Source organism: Colobus angolensis, unplaced genomic scaffold, assembly GCF_000951035.1.
Source record: "Colobus angolensis palliatus isolate OR3802 unplaced genomic scaffold, Cang.pa_1.0 Scaffold98, whole genome shotgun sequence".
Lineage (NCBI taxonomy): Eukaryota > Metazoa > Chordata > Mammalia > Primates > Cercopithecidae > Colobus > Colobus angolensis.
The window spans coordinates 2,286,242-2,307,577 of NW_012123820.1; the positions used below are offsets into that span (position 1 = coordinate 2,286,242).

At 40.3% G+C, this 21,336-nt stretch overlaps 1 protein-coding gene across 2 annotated transcripts in view; it reads right to left on the minus strand.

The window, feature by feature from the left end:
- Positions 1–20,208, minus strand: part of MORC1 (MORC family CW-type zinc finger 1) — a 173,583-nt gene extending 153,375 nt beyond the window's left edge. The window contains exons 1-6 of one of the 2 annotated variants that reach the window (XM_011932752.1): positions 20,058–20,208; positions 16,459–16,512; positions 12,872–12,906; positions 6,282–6,350; positions 2,530–2,620; positions 1,477–1,585 (exon numbers count right to left, since the gene is read on the minus strand). In XM_011932752.1, the coding sequence (XP_011788142.1) occupies positions 1,477–1,585; positions 2,530–2,620; positions 6,282–6,350; positions 12,872–12,906; positions 16,459–16,512; positions 20,058–20,122 (423 nt within the window). In that variant the 5' untranslated portion in view covers positions 20,123–20,208. The remainder of the gene's footprint in view (positions 1–1,476; positions 1,586–2,529; positions 2,621–6,281; positions 6,351–12,871; positions 12,907–16,458; positions 16,513–20,057) is intronic. The other variant, XM_011932753.1, reaches the window with a different exon arrangement.
- Positions 20,209–21,336: the final 1,128 nt, after the last annotated feature.

The window sequence follows — 21,336 nt, forward strand, 5'->3', positions numbered from 1 at the left end:
AATTACAATAAACCTATGTTGAGGGTGGGGGATGAGAAGACTGTGATTATATGATAGAAGCAGAGAAAAAAGGTAGGTAAATCCTCTCTTATAGTGGGAGGTTAATAGATAATGCCTAGATAAAATCAGGAAGTAGCAATACAAGCATGCTATTTAGAGATACGCAGGTAAATATCAAAAGAACAGGCCACTTATTTTTATTTTTATTTTTTTGAGACAGGATCTCACTATGTTGCTCAGGCTGGGCTCAAACTACTGAGCTCAAGTGATCCTCCCTGTTCAGCCTCCCAAGTAGCGGGGACTACAGATGCACTCCACCATGCCTAGCTAGAACTTGTTAATATTGTTGCAAGAGGTTGTCTCTGTGGAAGTATAAATGGGAAGTAGTTGCTGTTGTTAGTTTTTTTTAAAAAAAAGGGAATGGCCCATTTTAAGAAAGCTATAAGTAAAGGTTAGCCCAATTTTCCATGCCCTTTACACACATAACATGCAACATAAATGCTTAAAGCATCACTTTTTCTCATGTCAGGTTCCCACACGGCTTACTCCTTTTTACCTGCAGACTGCTCCTGTCACCCAGCCCCACCCACTGGCAGTCTCATAGTCCTACACCGTCCATCCCAACTCCATATGCATCTCCAGGTCTGAGACTTGTTGGGGCCATTACTGTCCAGTACCAGCTTGTCCAGTTGCAAGTTGTCCTCTCTCCATAAAACCCTCATTGGCCACTCGAGGCCCTCTAATCTCTCCATCCATATCATTGCTTTTGATAATCTGGTAACAGCAGCCACACAGACTCATTGAGGAGCATTCTTTTTAAATTCCCTCACTTTTTTATCCAATTCATATGTGTCTACCTTATTTTGTGATAAAGCTGAAGACTCTTAGATGGCCATATGATCTTCTGCTTCTTTTCTACCTTCATAGAGTCTATCCAGTACCAGGCAGAGAGTAGTTACTCAACATGTATTTGTTGTATTGAATTATAACTGATAGTCATACTAGTAAAACTCAGGCACTGGTTCAGCAAATGCCTCTGGATCAGCAAATGGAGTTGAAATTATGGTCACCAGAGTTACAGTTGTAAGTCTATTTTGCATTCAATTTCTTTATAGTTTGTATTCCAAGTCTTTGACTCCAATATTTTATTTATTTTTAAAATGATAATCCATTTATGGTATATACGGTGGAAAGATTTTTCAGGTTTCTTCTAAAAAGCTCATCATGTCTAAGGGAGCCTCTTCTTTTGGGAGATTTGAGCACATGGATGATGAAAATGAAGTTCTCAGGAAAGGGTCAAGAGGACAGGCCTTTGATGTCCTCAGAATGTCTTGATACCTTCTCTCCATTTCCCAAACATATTCCTAAGTTTCTAAATCATTTCAGAAACAACCCACGACAAGACTTCACCTCCTGAGAGAGTAAACGAAAGCAACATCATTGCTATGGGAACAGAAGGAAAACCTCAACTCTTACCTCACTAAGACTTTCTTCTTCACAGAACGTCTGAGAAAAAAACACACAGGTCATCGTTTCTTCCTTCTTCGTAAAAAGAATAAAGTCTTTTCCAATTCTCATGGACCCACTATATTAAAAACGAAGAACATCATGTTTTACATCTCATATACTAAAAAGGAAACAGGCAGGCTGTTACCACTGTACTGTAATAGGATGTTCTTTCCAACACTGTTCTGTTGACCCGTCATCAAGAGGATACAATTTTTTTTTTTTTTCAAAGTAAAGCAGAAGAATTTGAACTAAGCCAGCTCCACACTTTTGCTTGCGATTTGGCTGCTGGGGAAAGGGTCCATTCAGGGCTCCAAAGAACAATCATCTGTCTCAGGCAGGAGTCATACAAGTGAGCCTCATGTCCTCACCTTTCAATGCAGCACACTAAAAAAATGAGCTGCAGACACAGCACCTAGGTTAAAATATGCTTTGAGAAACAACAGAACATAGAGATGCAACAAAGCCCTAAAGTCCAGGGGTAGTAGCTTCAGGGATCTCTGAAAGAGGATTTATCTTATTATTTGGGAGAATTAACTTAAAATGCTATAAAGATAAAAGTCAGTTATGGGCTGGGCATGGTGACTCATGCCTGTAATCCCAGCATTTTGGGAGGCTGAGACAGGCTGATTACTTGAGGTCAGGAGTTCGAGATCAGCCTGGCCAACATGGTGAAATCCTGTCTCTACAAAAATACAAAAATAAGCTGGGCATGGTGGCTCACGCCTGAGTCCTAGCTGCTCAGTAGGCTGAGGCAGGAGAATCGCTTGAACCAGGGAGGTGGAGGTTGCAGTGAGCCAAGATCATGCCACTGCACTCCAGCCTAGGTGACAGAGTGAGAATCTGCCTCAAAAAAAAAAAGCCAGTTTTGTATATGGAGATTATAACACAAAGTAGGTCCCCTGCCTCAAGTTTATATTCTTTTTAAAGCTTTACATGCCTGCATCATTCTGTGTAAACTGCTTTATAAACAGTGTTCCCAGTATCAATAATATATGTCTTAAGGGAAAAAAAGATTCTCACCTTTTAAGACCATTGCCATATTGCCCTATGAACTTCAAGGTTGACAGCCGTTTTTTGGATCGTCCAAAGTAAATGATGTCTGAAGCTTCCTCTGTAATTGACAGTGACTTTTAAGTGGTTAGAAAGACTCTTTGACACTGGCCTGAGGCCCAGTTGTCAGGATCTCACATTCCTCAGAACATCAGGGCAAATCCCTAGCTCCAGAGACAAGGATTTTCATCAGGATCCATCGTCTCTGACAAGGGTCCTAATGGTATTACAGTCAGCCCAAGGTACCGTGGGCTCCACATTCACAGACTCAACTAATCTCGGACTGAAAATATTCAGAAAAAAAAAAGTTGTATCTGGACTGACCATGTACAGACTTTTTTTTTTTTTTGGTCATTATTCTCTAAACAATTAAGTTTAACAATTATTTAATAGCATTTACACTGCACTGGGTATTATAAGGAACCTGGAGAAGATTTAAAGTATACACGAGGATGTATATAGGTTATATGGAAATACCGTGCCATTTTCTTTCCACAGCTTTTGGTATCCTAGAAAGGTCCTGGAAACAATATTCTACAGATACCGAGAAACAACTGTATACTGAAAGAGATGAGACAGACCTAACCATGTGGCCTTAGCTAGAGTTTAAAAGTCTGAGCCTTAATTTCCATGTTCTGGAAGAGGGAACTACTTCAATACTTACATCACAGTGTTGCTGATGAAGATAAATGAAACAAATTAAATGAGATGATGTATTTGTGAAATCCTGAACACAAAACTTGGCACTTGGTGGGTGTTACCAAATTATAAGTGTTGTAATTATTTGTACCACTAGTAATTTCCCCACAAATTTAACCCTTAACCAGGCCCATGTGAGACTAAGAGGGGCAGGATGGCCTCTGCTCTGATACCACCTGGGAAAGAAGGCTAATCATTTCAGACGTTCCAAGTCATTCTCCTGACTTCTCCACGTGTTCTGGAATTCTACACAGTAATCCTTTGGACTTCAGAATATATAAATAGCAACCTCCAGGACCAAGAATGTTCTTCTTGTTGGCCTACCTGAATACCTGCTGAAGAACTGTCCTGAGGACCCTGTGTCAGTCTGGGTACAGACATGCTATAGTTCAGAGGCACATGGTATGAGGTGTGTAGAAGCCACCAAACACTCTGCTTCTCTGAAACTAACTGGACCTTCTATGATGTGTTCCTATGAGGGGTTAGGCTTTAGGTGAGGATATCCATAATGACAATATTAGCTAGTTCTTATTGATTGTTTAGTATGTGCTAGGTACTACGTTGTAAACTTACATGCACAGTTTATTTAAATTTATAACAAAACAAGAAAGGTATTATTATTATTATGACCTGCATGTCACAGATGAGCAAATGTAAGTCTAAGGAGTTTAAAAAACCTGCCCAAGGTCACAGAGTTGATAGACGGTACAGCTACGATTATAACCCAAAGTTGTAGGTCTTGATACAGACATAGTATAGCTCTGAACCAAATCCCATGTGTTCATTACACACTACATGAACTCACATGCATGGTTAACAGGTTCTGAGCATGGGAATAAACCACTTAACAGGCCAGGCATGGCTCCTGCCTTGGACATTATGTTGTGGTAGGAGAAACAGACTGAAAGTAAACTAATAAACAAGATCATTTCTGACTGAGAGTATTAAGTGAAGAAAACAAAACCAGGGTAAAGGGATAGAGAATTAACAGGAATGTGGCCTGCAAACAAAATGATCAGGGAAGCCCACTGCCAGATGGTTAACATGAGATGGATTCAAATGATGAGGGGCCAGCCATGTGCGGGTGGAATGTTCTAAGCGAGGAAGTGGGAAGAACAAGAAAAGGCCAAAGAGATGCATAGAGCCAAATAATGTAAGGCCCTTGGAAGAGATGCTGAGAGTACAAATTGTATTAAGTAATAGAAAACCACTGAGGGTTTTCAACAGGAAAATAATATGATAAAATGTACATTAAAAGAAAGAAAATCACTCAGGATGCTGTGTGGGGAATGGACTGTAGAGGGGCAAGACTAGAGAATTTTTTAAAAACCCAGAGGCCGGGCGCGGTGGCTCACACCTGTAATCCCAGAACTTTGGGAGGCCAAGGCGGGATCACGAGGTCAGGAGATCGAGACCATCCTGGCGAACACGGTGAAACCCCGTCTCTACTGAAAATACAAAAAAAGTAGCCGGGCGTGGTGGCGGGCGCCTGTAGTCCCAGCTTCTAGGGAGGCTGAGGCAGGAGAATGGCGTTAACCCGGGAGGTGGCGGAGCTTGCACTGAGCGGAGATCACGCCACTGCGCTTCAGCCTGGGCCACAGAGCGAGACTCCGTCTCAAAAAAAAAAAAAAAACCCCAAAAAGTACTGTAGTCATTTTCTACGGGTCCAGATTGATGTAGCTCCCTTTGAACAAGGGATAGATTCTACTTTTAGTCATCTTCCTTCTCCTTTATTACTACTTGATGCTACTATGTAACTAAAGTGTGAGTTCCTTCTGAAGGTCTGAATATTCATCATTTGTCTGTGTTTCTAACATTTTTTTCATGACCCATATAAAAAGAGTTGCTTCTTTTCATAAGGAATTCCCTTAGACTATATCACATATATTCTGCCATTTATTTTAGGAATTCAAAAGCAGGAATTTAACATTCAGGCTAGAAGTGAAAAATCACTTTTTTCAGCATGGGTTTTTGTTGCTGTTGATGTTGTTGTTGTTGTTGTTGTTGTTACAAACTCTTCCTTCTCCTTTAGTTAAACACTAAAAGACCAAGAATACTTTTAATCAAAATGACCAGGAAAAATCAAAATTATCTGAAGTCAAAACAAAACTGGGTGAAATAGTCTTTCTAAACTTGCTAATAAATACTCTTCAACTATTCAGACCAAGGGGAAACTTCAGAGCCGAAATCACATATTTGCCATGTCTCATATTCTCAGCTTCTAACAGAAAATCAATATCTAAGCATATTGACGCATCCTTTCCTCGGTTGTGGAACAGACCACGGCAGTTCCATATTACTTGAACTCTCTCACCATTTTTAAAATCTAGTGGTCAAAAACTCTAGTTTGTGGAACACACCGTGTTTAAAGATTTCAGGAAAACAATATCTAAAACAGCCCAACGCCCTCAGATGGAATCACATTTCAATTTCACAGCACATAGACACTTTGTGCCCATAATGTGCTAGCTTTGTGCTAACCTTGAACACACAAAGATAAGTCATGAACTATATTGTAGATGTATTCCTTATGATGGGAACATTCATTGGAAGCAACTAAATTTTCCAAATTGTGGAGGAAAAAACAAGGCTAAAAGCAAGGAGAGGTAACCTCTACCTCAAGGGTAAGCAAAATTAAAAATAGCCTAAAGGCACAGGAAATGGCCTGGGGCTCTCCCAAGCAATACCTAAAGGGTGAGCTAAAAACAATCTCCAGTCCATTCAGTGACTATTTGTTTTCCATTCATTCCCAGATGCTTATTTCCTACAATCAGTAACATTTGCCTTTCATTTTTCTGACAATATTTACATACATTTACTTTTTGTCTTGGTTTAGATGGTTACAATAGATTTACTCTGCCAGCCGGGATACTTAAAAAGTTCAACAAAAAGTCTGGGGCTTATTTCCCTTAACAGCTCCATACCTGTTTTTGCATAGATAGCTCAATTTATTTTTATGTATTTTGTAGGTTTTCAGACTGTTTCCTTTAACAGCCAGTTAGGTATCTAGATAATTAACTTACCAGGGTTCATGCCACATCCATTATCCAGGAAACACAGCATGAAGCCCCCCTGCAGGTTTTCATTATCCACTGTAAGAAAAAAGCAGTTATTACTAATAAATATCGGGCTAATTTGTTAGTCAGAAAGTCATGCTGCTAGAATTATTACTCGTCTTCCTCCAATGCAGCCACAGAGTGACAGAGTTATGGCACAAAGATGGAGCCCAGAGTGGAGTCTTGGCTACAGCTTCACAAGAAACTGCAGGGGAAAAAACAATCATGCTTTAACATAAAGGCTTTAAATTAACATAAAACATCCACATGTGAAAAAATTATGTATACAGCAGGACATGTTCTGCTCTGGAACTGGACTAGTCCTTTAAATGTCAGGCATTTCCCTCTCTGTGGGGAGGGAAAAAGGTAGATGGTGAAGTGACCCCAGGATCCTTTGCTCCAACTGACCAACCTTTGTGCCCTTCCACCAAGGCACAATTATAAAATAAATCTAGGCCATTCTTATTAAATCCATCAGGCTCCCTTCTAAGTAGTTAATTCCCATAAGAGCCATTTGTGAGTGTTTCTTCATGGGAACAAATACTTACCTCTTGAAGACGCATTTAATCTTTGAAAATGGCTAAGTTATTTGAAATCAATTTTGATGATTTAAAGATATCATTAAATTACATAATATAATCTTTGGTTTACAAAAATGTTGGAGGTAGGTTGGGTGTGGCGACTCATGCCTGTAATCCCAGAACTTTGGGAGGCCAGGGCAAGAGGATCACTTGAGGCCGGGGGCTCAAAACCAGCCTGCCCAAGGTAGTAAGACTTTGACTCTAAAATAATTAAATAAATAAAGTTAAAGGTGCAACTAAAACTAATGAAACTAATTTTAGTGCCCAGTTTGTAAACTGGCCCTGAAAATAATTTCAGTAGTTGGACATATGAGTTCTAGTACATTTCTTTCTTAAACGACAGTGTTACAAAGGAATAATTTATGCATAATAAACTGCACATGTTTAAAGTGCACAATTTGACAAATTTTAACACACACATGCGTGAAATCATAACCACAATCACAGCAGCGAACATATCCACACCTCAAACGTTTCCTTCTGACCCTTTGTAAACCCTCCCTTAGGACCCTTTCATGTCCCATCACCTTCACCTTTCCCTCAAGCAATCACTGATATGCTTTCTATCCCCACAGATTCATTTCCAGCACATTTATTAAGTCAACTTCTCTGTTCAAAAGTCACTTAGAGACTGGATGTGGCAGCTCAAGCCTGTAATCCCAGCACTTTGGGAGGCCAAGGACGGAGGATGGCCCAGGAGTTCAAGACCAGCCTGGCCAACATAGTGAGACCTTATGGCCACTAAAAATTAAAAATAAAAAAAAAATAGGCTGGGCACAGTGGCTCATGCCTGTAATCCCAGCACTTTGGGAGGCCGAGGTGGGCGGATCACAAGGTCAAGAGATTGAGACCATCCTGGCCAACATGGTGAAACCCCGTCTCTACGAAAAATACAAAAATTAGCTGGGTATGGTTGCGCGTGCCTGTAGTCCCAGCTACCCTGGAGGCTGAGGCAGGAGAATCACTTGAACCCGGGAGGAGGAGGTTGCAGTGAGCCAAGATTGCACCACTGTACTCCAGCCTGGGTGACAGAGCGAGACTCCATCTCAAAAAAAAAATAGCCAGGCATGGTGGCACATGCCTGTAGTCTTGGCTACTTGGGAGGCTGGAACAGGAGGATCACTTGAGTCTATACTTCAAGTTTGCAGTGAGCTTTGATCACGCCACTGCATTCCAGCCTGGGCAACAGAGAGAGACCCTGTCTCAAAAAAAAAAAAAAAAAAAAAGATACATATTGAATTAATATTTTAAAAAGTAAGTAAGTTTCAAGATAGCCCATGAATACATACTTATAAAACATACTTAATCCTTCTGGGTTTATAATTTCATGGTGATATGCCCACTTCTAATTCCCCCTTCTCTCTCTAATTTACTTCTTTGTCTGTAAACGTTTAGGATCTGGCCTACCATTTCATTTTCCCAGTTCCTTCTCTCTACCTAGTCCTCTGGTCTGCTTACCTCAACTTCCGTGTCAGGACATTCCTCCTCTCCCCCTTTAAGGTATCTGTTCTGTTTAGTCCTCCCTCTGAGGTTGATATTTCCTCACTGTTCAATGACGGGAATCCAACCCTGTTGAGTTCTCTGCATAAGGCAGTAGCTCTCAATCTTGGTTGCACATTGAAATCAACTAGAGATATTCTAATGTAACTGGTCTTGGATAGGGTTCAGAAATTGGTATTTTCTTGTAAAATCTCCCTCAGTTATTGTAATGTTCATCCAGGATTGGGAACCACCTGACTGGAAACCAGGTTCAGCCTCAGGCAGCTCTGCACAGCCGCCACAGCTGATTTGCACTTCTTTGTAAATATTTCTCCTGAAAGGAGCTTGCAGAAAGAAGGGTATTCCTTCAGTAAATGGCTGGGAAAGACCAAAGATTCCTAGCAGACATACACTACAGTACTTCCCTTTTTTGTAAATCCGTATTAGGAATTGGAGACAAACAAGTATAGCCTCAAAATTTAATACTCCCCATTATCCACTCTGAAACCTGGCCTTGTTTATTTCAATTCCTTAAAACTGTGAATTTCAGGTATATTTTATCACCTGTTAATTACATATGTCCAAAACAAAACAAACACCTCTTCCCATGTTAGACTTTCTCCTCCTTCTTGTTTCCTGTTCAATAAATGGCATCACCATGCCCCTAAGCTTCAGTTGTCCAAATCAAAACCTCAGGATCATCATCATGTTCTCCATCTCCTCACCCCACACATGGGCAACTACCTGGTCCTCTCAATTTCACTGCCTTAATGACTCCCATCTGACCACTTTCTCTATCCCCAGTATACTGTCTGGTTTCAGGAAACCACCATCTCTTTTCTGGATCACAACAGCTGCCTACCTTCCGGCTCTCCCTGCAGACATAGGGTGCAGCCAGTCTTCCATCAATTGTGTATTTCACTGCTCTCCTGCTTAAAACCCTTCCATGGCTTCCCACTGCTCTCAGGATAAAATCCAACCACCTAATAAATCTTGTTTGTCCTCCATGACCTGGCCCTCTGGATAACTCTCCAAGCTCATTTCTTGTCTTCCCCTCACCTGCCCATACTGCCACCTTCCACTCCCGCACAAATACTCCCCTTGAACAAATCTTTAACATCTCATTTTTTTCTACATTGTCTCCATATTCCAGGTGCTGCCCTTCCACCCTTTCCATGCTTCACTCACCAGGTGAATGCCTATTTTCTCTTTCAATTTGTTCATATCAGACTTCTTTTAGGAAGCCTTTCCTAATCCTTCCATGTCATTAGTGCCCATAATTAATGCCCCCTTTATCTCTGTTTTCCCACCTTTGTAGTATATTAAAATACCTGTTCATATATCTATTTGTCTTTTGGACCAATGGTTCCTACACTTTTTTGGAACACAGTACCCTCGGAGATATGAGGAAAGCTATGGGCCCTCTACCCACCAAAGTACAGCTACATACTGCATTTTTCATGGGCTCCACACTAAAATGCCAGTTCCTTAAGAGTGTAAACCCAGCACCTAGCCCAGTGCCTGGCATTTAGTAAGCACTAAAAAAAAGTAACGAATGCATATCCATGTTTACTGGAACTAATACACACAAACGTATAAAACACCACAGTGAAACATATTTCATTTGAATTGTATAGCCTTCAAATTAATTACTTGACAGAAATTTAAGATTGACAAGAATTCAAGACTACAGTAAATAATTTGAAAACTAGTCCAATCTTAGATTAACTTTGTATCCCCAGAATAATTCTATGTATTGATGCATAAGCATTGTCCCTGCCTTTTTTATCCATTTTTTTTAAGAAGATCAGTTTGCTAGGTTGATAGCCATATGATGGCTTGCCTCAATAAAAAATGAATAGGTAAATCAATAAAAACATGAATAGGTAATTTTAAGCCAAACTGAACTACAAGTTCAGTTTTTTGCAAAATACACATAAACACAAAAAAGATGTGCCAGCCAGGCGTGGCGGCTCACACCTGTAATCCCAGCACTCTGGGAGGCTGAGGCAGAGGGAATCACTTGAGATCAGGAGTTTGAGACTAGACTGGCCAACATGATGAAACCCCATCTCTACTAAAAATACACAAATTGGCTGGGTGTGGGCCTGTAATCCCAGCTACTGGAAAGGCTGAGGCAGGAGAATTGCTTGAACATGGGAAGCGGAGGTTGCAATGAGCCGAGATGGTGTCACTGCACTCCAGCCTGGGCAACAGAGTGAGACTCCACCTCAAAAAAAAAAAAAAAAAGAAGAAGAAGAAGTGCCACTTTAATCTCAACTTGGTCAAGATCTTATTTTGTTTGTTTATGATGATGCTGAGTATTTAGAGAAAGTGGGGTGAAATAAACACTCTCATTCCCTGCTGGTCTCCAGTCACAAACTCCAAAGAATGTAATGCATGGGTTCTGATTACATTCGTTGTGTTTTGTGACTATGGATAAGTCTTCTCAACCCTCCATCAATTGTGTGTGTGCGCTGAAGGAAATGCAGCTTACATCTGTTCCTCCTCTTCCATTGCTAGTACTATCACCCTATTATAATTCTCATGAAATGTTGCCTAGGTAATTCCCATAGCTATATCTCCCTGCTATCCTTACTTTCATACTTCTCCAGACTCTCTTTAAGGTATTTCTGGAATGAGTGTCCTTCTTTGAAAAAGAAAAGGGCACATGTCTACTTAGAAAACTGACATTGCTCAAAGTTCTTCAGTGGTCCACTGACTGCAGAAAAAACCTTAGTATGGTATTGAAGATGCTCATTCATTTGGTTCTGACACTCAGTGCGAGTCAACCGAGCCTCAGCATTGTTCCCTGAGTGCTTCTTCACCAGGCATCTGTGTGGCTCCCTCCCTCACATTATTCAGGTCTTTGCTGGTACGTTAGCTATTTAAAGAAACCTTCTTAGACCACCCCATGAAAAACTGTATACCCCTTCCATGGCTCTCTGTCTTCTTATCCTGCTTTATGTTTTTCCCTTTTAGCACTTATCATTGCCTGGTATATTACATATTTGTTCATTTCTGTGCTCTCTCTCCCCATTAGGATACATGTTCCAGGGGAACACAGACCTCAACATTTTGCTCAGTGCACTATCCCCAGCACATAGAATAGTAGACAATAAATTATTACTGAATAAATTAATGAATCTGTGAACTAGCCTACATCCACTTGTTTTCTCATAATTATTATCTAGACAGGAATATTCTTTTCTTCCTGGAGTATCTGACAAAAATCACATCCATATTTCAAGCTCTAGCCCCTTAATATGAGGCATAACTTCTTCTTTCTGTGTGTTCCCACCATACTTTGAGTCTCTCCTAGGCAAGTGTGTTCATCCTTGTTTACTCTATATAATTGGATATGGAAGGGAAGATGACTTTTTCTCACTAGAAAGGCCCTATTCTGTGCCTTCACTCACTTTTTCCCTGTGGAGGTGAGCTCACTCACCTACTGGTCACTTGGGGAAGAATAAACTGGGAGGCTCAGTTCCCAACCTGCATTTTCCTCCTGGGAGAAAGCTGCCTGCAGACAGCATGAGTCCTGACCCCTTGTCCCAGGGCAGACAAGTTTCAGAGGAAGCCCAACTCCACTGGGCGGGTGAGTCTGCGTGATCCTGGGGTCTGATCTGCAAGTCCATTTGCTCTCTCACATTAAGCTACATACTCCAGCCTAACAGTTATCAGTAATAAAGGCTGACTCTTTTTTTATTTCTCAAGTTTTTAGGACCTGGAGAGGAGAAGGAGATGAAGAGGGTCATTTATTGTTTCCTCAGTTATCTCAAGAGGTCCACGTCTATCTTCCTCATGCAGCGTAAGCACTCCTCTGGCTCAGAACACTCAGTTAACTGAGGTGCTTTTTAAACAGAGATATGGATTTAGATCAGGGAGCATATCCTCTCACCCGGGACCAGTAGCCAATATTGCAGAACAGCTGACAGAAAAGTGGTAGGGAGGCAGCGTGACTACCTGGGCATTTCTCTAGGTAGTGTTAACTACACAGCTGGATCACAGAACCTAACTTCATTAGCATCATAGTCTAATGAGATAACTGATGAGTGCAAAAATACTTGATGACTGCGAATAAAGTCAGCAAAGAAAACAGATTTTCTAGCCCTCATACCACACATTCACGTACACACTTTAAAACTAATAAGTTGGGAATGATGTATGCTTAATTATGAATAACCATTAACTTAGTATGCTTTTTAAAAATAAAACTGTTTCTCATGGCAGGCAAATTGAGTGTTCCAAATCACTCTGATACATTCACAAAACTCTGGAAGACCTACTTTTGTAAATGGGTCCTTTAGCACACAATTTGATTCTCAGAGCATACTTTCCTCACCCTGGCTCCCCACAGGGTCACTGTACCCACAAAGCACTTAGATTACATTAAAATGCTATAGAATGTGGTTTTATTTCATGAAATAAAATACAAGCAAATAACTACAGGCTTTCCATCAGAAGAATATAAAAGAAAAAAGCAAATCTGCTCACCTGAAAAGACATCAAGCCTTTCAGCCCCTGCATCCCTGGAAACAATATAAAAATTTTATTGCTTCAATATGAAATGAATTGCTTACATAAGGTATAACCTATTGTCAGATATCAAACAATACAAAAATCCACTTAAACTGCTTCAAAATCAATTTCTAAAATGTTTCATTGTGCTATTATATCATAAGACCTATGATCAGTCATAATTTGAGAATATGAAAAAGACTGCAATTCAGAAATGTGAAAGAAGAGATGGAATTTAGTGGGAATTACACAAAAAAACTAACAAAATGGATACAATTGTTTTTAAAAAACAACAAAAAAAGCTGGCTGGCAAATAATCCAGAAGTCATGGAATGTTTTTCATATTTTAGTTCCAAAAAAAAGAAAAATCAAATTACTAGGCGACGGTGTATTATAAGAAGACATTTAAAGAACATACATGGAAGGAAAGAAATCAAAATGCTAATAGGAGTTTTCTCTATGTTAGAGATTGGAAAACTACAGCCACAGACCAAAATGGCCCAACAACTGCTTATAAATAAAGTGTTATTGGAACACAATCATGCCCATTCATTACATAGTATCTAAGGTTGCCTTAGCACTACAACGGCCGAGTTGAGCAGTTTCAAAGGAGACCCCATATCCCACAGAGGTGAAAATATTGACCATCTGGTCTTTTACAGAAAAGGGTACTGACCCCTCTTCTAGGTGATGAGAGTACTGATGAAGATTGTTTAAAAAAAAAAAAAAACTCCATTTTCTAAAATTCACAGATATTATTTTTGTATTTTTTTACAATTATTTTAAAAGTAAAATTTTAATACGAAAGGAGAAAGGGCCAGAAGACTCTGGCTTCAATATCGAGGATGTGACAGAAAGGAAGAAGGCATAGGCAAGGAAGACTTAGCTGATGAGTAAGAAGGTAAGTTAAGGCAGGGAGGAGTCTAAAAGGAAGCTCGGTGCAACAACAGCAACTACGTAACTCTGGTGGGGAAACCTGAGCGTCTCTCAAAAGTTCCATCAGTTCTAAACCCAAAACTACCCCAAACAAATCTGAGTAGTAGCTCCACAGGCCTAGAAGTTAGTCCCATATAGCTCCTTCCTCTAGCCAATTGCTGCTTCTCAGTCCTCCCTATATAGACACTCTGGAGTCACCACTGCCATTTCTTGAGCACCTCCCATGTATCAAGTAAGCAATGAATGACGTATTTTTGAAAATTCTCTTCCAATCCTTACCATAGTTCCGTAACATATAGGTATCAATATCTCCATTATATAATCATGCATTACACAAAGTACCATGTACACAATAAATGCTTCATAAATGCCAAGGTACTGAAATGGAAGTTTTTAAAGAGAGGTTTTTTATGCAGCACTTCCACAGATGAAGGCATAAAATAATTCACCTTTATCATATATTAAGACATTTTATAATAATCTTTGTTCTTTAGCCCAGGACACTTCCTCTCCGAAGAGCTCTTGTATTAGGAAGCGGACCCTAACAAATCCTTCCTGTATCACCACATATTCTTCTCCTCTCTCTACAATATTCTTTTAATATCTTCCAGTTCTAACTTTTAAAACTACAGGAAATCATTAAAATAATGAATACAATGATATAAAAGAATTTCTTAGAATAACATAGGGACTCTCCTTCATAAGACCAACTGAGTATCTTAAGTCTGCTAAATAGCTTCTTCTGATGTCAAACACTAGCATCTAAGCAGTGGTGGAAAACTCAAATGTCTATGAAGAAAGAGGGACTGAAGGGTTGAGGTTGTCCACGGGGGAAAACTGTAGGCAAAGCTGAAGGCACAGGCTGGTCCCATGAGAGCACCTGCTACTCACCTCCAGCCCCTGATCCCGTGGAGGAATGTGGCCTTGAGATTGCTACTCCTCCTAATCTTTCAAGGAAGGCGGAGGGCCCAAAGTTTTTATTTGGTATCTCCAATATCTTAAACCTTATAAATAATTCCTTTTTTCTCCCTTCCTTTTCTTTATAAACACTGTGCAAACTTTCACTATGAGCCAAACACACATAAGACAGGCTGGACCTGGTCGAGGGGCTGCCAGCTTACCAATGCTGCTCTAAGAATCAGTTGATGGATCACATGTCTGAAGTCAATCTTTCTTTCCCAATCACCCTCTACTACATAAACCGTTTCCATTGTTCTACTTCTTCTACATTCTGATTTTACTTGTCCTCCTTTGTTGAATGACTGAAATAAACAATTTCAAAGGAGAAAAGACAGTTGGAAAAATCGACAAATGTGTTCTTTCAGACTTTCTGATGTCAAGTTGCTGAAAGTGGGCCATTCAGTAGGAGGCAGGACCGATGACATAGGAAGAGCCTTGCTTCCAAGCTTTGAGCAGAAGAAACAGTAGCAACCCTAAGCTCCTTTAGGGAAACTAATCAGAAGTGTTCATCTATCTTGGCTTCATCCTTATTAGCTCTTTCCAAGCTGAGCTCATGGTTCTGAACAACAGACTTTATTCTTTTTCTCCGCTTCCCTCCCTTTTTATGATTCCATTAGCTCAACACACAGAGTTTCCTAAAAGGAGGAGATGACGACTTTCCACTTAGTGCAGGGCAGGAATTTCTGGGTGGCTGGTTAATTGACTACACTTTGTGGTCACACTCTCAGAAGGGTCATCTCCCATCTAAGGCAAAAAACGGGGAACAAATACAAAAAAGCCAAAATATTGTTATCAACCAATGGCAGGGAATTTAGGCTCCTACTGAGAACCCTGATCTAACAACTGCATATTACCTCCTGGATGGACTTTGCTTTCTAAGGAAAAAGTAGGAAAAAATCTTCTGTTATAGGGAATACCAATATAAAACATGTCAAATGCTTTATTCAATTTAACAACAACAAAAAAAAATTATCCCCTCACAAGCTCCCACAAATACACTACTGAGTAGAACTTAAATTGTCTAATGGGTTCCTTAATCATTAATACCTTTATTGGAGACAGTAAAATGTGGTAGTGAGGTTCTGCAGCCAGACAGCCAACATTTGAATGCCAGCTCTGCCAAATATGAATTATGTGACTTTGAATAAATCATCTAATCTCTCTATGCATCAATTTCCACATATGTAGAACTAGGATATTAATTCCCATCTCAGAGTGTAGATGTAAGGATGCATGACATAATGCTCATATATAAAGTGTTTATGTATGTCTGATACATAGTAAGAGATCAACAAGTTAGCTATTTTCTTAACTATACAATTTGCTTCAATGCAGACTTCAACAAATGCCCAAATCCATGTGTAAATTCTCAAGACAAGTATACACTGACATATAATTCAAAAATATCTAAATGAATATGTACTATTAAATGGTTATTGACATAAAAACAGACTTCAAGTTTGATCACAAATAAAAATTAAATAAAGGTGAATAATTCTTTCTCTCAACTAACCTTTTCCCTAGAATACCTTGATTTTGTAGGAAATCAAGTCACAAAACATTCTAGATGGGAAAACATGACATGATCTTTTTATCTTTCCATGTAACTAGACAAGAGTTTGGTCATGAAATTCCCTCAATAAGTGTCATTCACAGATGAACCCTACCTTGCATTGTCCAGCAATTCAGCCAGTGCTCCAAAAAGGAAACTGTGAGTGGTGCTGATGAAGAAATAAAGAGAAAACAAAAAGTTAAACCAGGTGTGTAATCAATGTAAAAGCTTTAAGATACTTGCAGACAAACGTTCTCCAGTTCCAGACATCTAATGAATTAAGAAGTTAATCTAGAAACTACTCTCTCAGCATGGTCAAGATTTGGAACTAGATACCCTCCGTTATGAAGCCAGGGTTAAAAACACTTTTGCCAAAATATCCTGTCCACTTCTAATAAAATAAAAACTTAAGGGCCTTAGTATCTATCACTGACATAAACTTTGACCTTTTAATATTACTTTATAAGCATGTTTTTTCAAGTGAGTTTTTTCCCCCAGAAGATTTTTCATTAAAATTGTATTATTTAAAGACAAAATATTTCTGAAGAATACTGATCAAAATCCTTGCCTACTAAAAGGCCATAAGGCTCCATCTGCAGGCAAAGGAATTGGCAGGAAGCCCTTGCGTGCCTCACCAATCTGTATTTTTCTGGGGAATCTTTCCGCGGAAGCCTGCTCCTTAAATAACCTCAAAAATGGCCTCAGGTCACTCTCTCCTGTACCCTCCAATGCCAAGTCCTCGGTAACAGAATGCTCCAGACAGTCTTCAGTATTTACAACATTTTGGAGGTTCATAGTTATCTGAGGGTGGAATCACACTAGCTTAAGGCTCCCAAGCTTGCTTCTAATTTCCTGATGCGGATATTTCAATCAGCAACCTTATCACAGCATTAAGGGAATATTCAGTATGCAATTTTCTTTCTATATTTAGTAAACAGGTAACAGAAGCAAGAGAGCCTCATTTATCAAAAACACATCTGCTCTTCTATACAAGAGAAAGCATCATCTGCAATGTCTCGGAGTCTCCAAACACCTCAGGACACAGGACAACATTTTAGCTTAAAATGTATTTTTAAAACACACACACACACACACACAGAAATCCCCATATTTTGGAGTTTCAAAGACAGAGGCTGATTAAAAGTCTCTTGAGTCCAGTAAGCTTTAAATTTTGTAATTAACAAAAAAAAAGTACTAAAATGTTATTGTTACAAAAAGATGTCCTTCACCCAAAAGAAAGCCATAATAAAAATGTAAAATAGTGTAAAAGAGAAGTATGATACACTTTACAAAATCAGGACTTTAAATCACAAGCCCTTCTAAAGGAAATTTAAAGTACATGATTCAATATACAAAAATTCAATACATAAACAATCCTTTAGAAAAGCAACTGCAGTAATTCTGACCAAAACGTCGTATGAGTTTCTGCACTAGCTCATTCGAGAGATTGTCGCTGACTGCCTACCATTGCCCATGTGTACAGGTAGGGTCTTGGATGTCTTGGAGCTCAAGCTGGTGGGGTACATGGAAAACACACAAGTAAACAAACTTATGAAGATGATATTACAGATTTTGACTGGGTGCTACCTTCATAGTAGTGATGGGTAAGAGTAACTGGTGAGGCAGGGCATGGTGGTAGGGAAAGCACCTCTTGGTAAAAGGTATTTAAACTGAGTCCTGAAGGATGAGAGAATTCACTCCCTTGCAGAGTACGGTAGAAACCTTCTAGCAAGAGCAAGAGATGCAAACACCCTGGAAGCAGAAGAAGAGCTAAGACGAGCAGTGAGCTCCGCTTATGGTAAAATGGGGAGAACAGCTTGAGATGAGAGCATGACTGGGTCATGCAGGGCTTCCTAGCCCACAGAGAAGAACTTGTACTTGGCTGACATACAACTGGAAACCACTGTCGTGTTTTAAGAAGAGAGGCATAATTTGGTTTACATTTTAAAAAGCTCACTCTGGCAGCTTTCCAGGAAAAGTACCATCGAGCAGCCAGAATTGAAAGCAAAGAACCCAGTTAAGAGGTTGTCTGGAGTAGTCTAGACAAGGGATGGTGGTGGTTTGGACTAAAGTCAATGGCACTGGAGACAGAGAGAAATGGATGATTTGAAACATATTTAGAGAAAGCATGCACTTGATGGACTGGACATAGAGGTAAAGGGAGAAATTTAAAAATCACTCCTTTTGCAGAAGAAGTCTCAAACAACAATCTACCTAGACTGAGCTCAGTGGCCTGGAATCCCAGCACTCTGGGAGGCCAAAGTGGGAGGATCACTTGAGCTCAGGAGTTCAAAGCCAGCCTGGGCAACATAGCCAGACCCCATTATCTACTAAAAATTAAAAAAAAGAATTAGTCGGGCATAGTGGTGCATGCCTGCAGTCCCAGCTACTCAGAAGGCTGAGGCTGGAGGATCACTTGAGCCCTGGTGTTCGAGGCTACAGAGAACTATGATCATATCACTGCATCCCAGCCTGGCCCACAGAGCAAGATCCTGTCTCCAAATCCAACCAACCAAACTACCTGGAGGAGCTGAGAAGTCTTCGATTTGTATCTAATTTTGTTGTTACTCCATGTCGCTGTCACTTGTTAAGTTACTACACCACTAGTTGAAAACGGGACTGGGGAAGTGGCTACCACAGGGTGGTTTGGGGGAATGGAGGTTGTGAAGCAGTAGCCACAAAATCCATATAAAACTGAGGCTGAGGAATTTTTCTGAGATAAAATTCACAGTCCTTCCAGCACCGCACTGAGCATTTTTCTTAAATTCACTCAAAACTATTATTTCTTCATTTGTCTTCCACCTCAGCTACCTTTTAACTTTTTGTTCCACCCTTTCCAGCTTGACATCATTCTCTGTAGAGACATAAAAACTGAGTATCTGCTGAATATTGCCTGTTTAACTCTGTTATGTTAAAATTATACAGTTCGTCCCACACAGCAAGGCTGGCCTTCCCTGGCTTTCTTTATACCTCCACTTTTGTGGTTTCAAATTTGGTACATCCCTGATATCAGTCCATATATTTAGTAAATCCAAATAACCAAAAGATGCCAAACAAAAGAAAAAGAAAGAAAGAAAAAGAAAAACCCTGAAGTACCACTGTGAGTTAAACAGCACTAACTGCTATAATTTGCTGTATGGGAAATGGTAGATGAGAGAAAATACCTCTGTCATTCTCCTCTGCAATCTGAGTATTTGAAATGACACCTGAGAAGCTCTAAAAGGCAGACAGGCATGGCAGAGAAGAAGAAATGACCAAATAACTAAAAGGTGAGATTCCTATCCTTAGAGAGGTTACATTTTTGAAAAGACTCATGAGGCCACAGAGTTTGAAATCAATATATGCAAATTACTCTGTTTGAAGGGCAACCTTAATGTTTAAATTGTCAGTGCGTTAGGCAGACTAAGGTTAGGCAGGATTGGTAGAATCACGGTTCTGCCGACCAACAATTAAACAGTTGTGCTAAATGATACATAGGGGGCCTTCCAACCACTTGGTGTTCATTGAAGAGTACCAAAAGGGTTCAGCCTGGCCCAGAATATATCTTTATCACGCTTTCATGGTTTTAAAAAAGCCTATACAGCTCAAATAAATAAATAAATAAATACATCCATAAATCAAGTTCACTTGTTGAGTATTTCCTCACGCAACCGGCAAAACTTTTCTTCATGGCGCAGAGACCCTCCCTGACCCCGACCCCACCTCGGCACTCACGAGTTGGCGTGGATGAAATCCAGATGCAGCTGGGCCCGCCGAAGCGCAGCGTACCTGTCGTCCATGCCCTCGAACGCGACCCGCGCAGCTCAACGGGACAAGGACACCTGACCGGCAGCCGTTCGCCTGCACCCGCCCCCACACCGACGTCCACGCCCACGCGCAGAGGCCGGGCTCAGCAAACACGTGCTCCCCCTTGCGGCCGGACCGCGAAGCTCCCCCTGCACCGTCGACCCAGTTGTCTCGCGAGGTTGGTTGTTGCCTGATCTTGGAGCCACAATTTGAGAATGATGCATCTGAGCTAGGTTCTCCCGGAATTGAGGTTTATGTAACCTTCTCAGACGGTTGTTCCCCACCCTGCTCCTCTCAGTCACTTCCCAGGGGTAAAATGGAGCCCAAAACTGGGAATAGAATTTGATTCGAAATGATTACACACTCACACAACGTGGGCGGCAAAGCAGGACAGTGCGGGGAAGGTAAGTGGGCAGTTCTCTTGCTTGTCCATTGTGTTACATAGAACCAGAGGTAAGGGTGCTCTGTCCTGTAATCCTAGCGCTTACTTTCCTGTGTTTCTTGGGTTGATCATGTTTTTTTCTATTTGGAGGAAAAAATGAAAAACAGAAGTGACAAGCCGGAGAGAATACAAAAGGAAGACTAAAGACAATCAGAACAGAATTTGGACTTTAATATGGAGACTTGTCCCTAGCTGAGAATAGCGGCCCCCACCTGAATGGATCACTAACCTTTCTTACCTGTCAGCTGACATGCAGCTATTGCACTTGCTGGCCTGGCTCAGTGCCTAGATATTCTGTATTGCTCCAAAAGATAGAACTAGGCAGGTAGAAGGTAGGGGTGCGGGATTGGTGTGGGTAGATAAATATGAGGAAGGATTGCACAGATGTGTAGAACAGCTGCGTAAATAAATGGTGTTTCTCTACTCACAAAGCACTGAGTTCTTAAGTCACCAAAACCCAACTGATTCAATGTTTTTTGACTTGGAAACAAAGGTAGTTCAATAATACTCAACAAAGATTTTACATGATAGTCATAAAGTCAGAAACAAACATCTTTTAAATAAAGAACTTGAACTAGATGTGTTTGTAATTTCCAGGCATCATACAGGCAGTGAAGCTCTCAGAAAAGAAAAAACAAAAATTAGTTTTGGAGTAGTCATTCTCTTCCAAAGAGAGGAGTTTATCAACTACTACATTTATGGGAATCAGGAGAGGAAGAGAGATTTGAATGGCAACCCAAAGGAACATGATGTTCTAATTTCAAA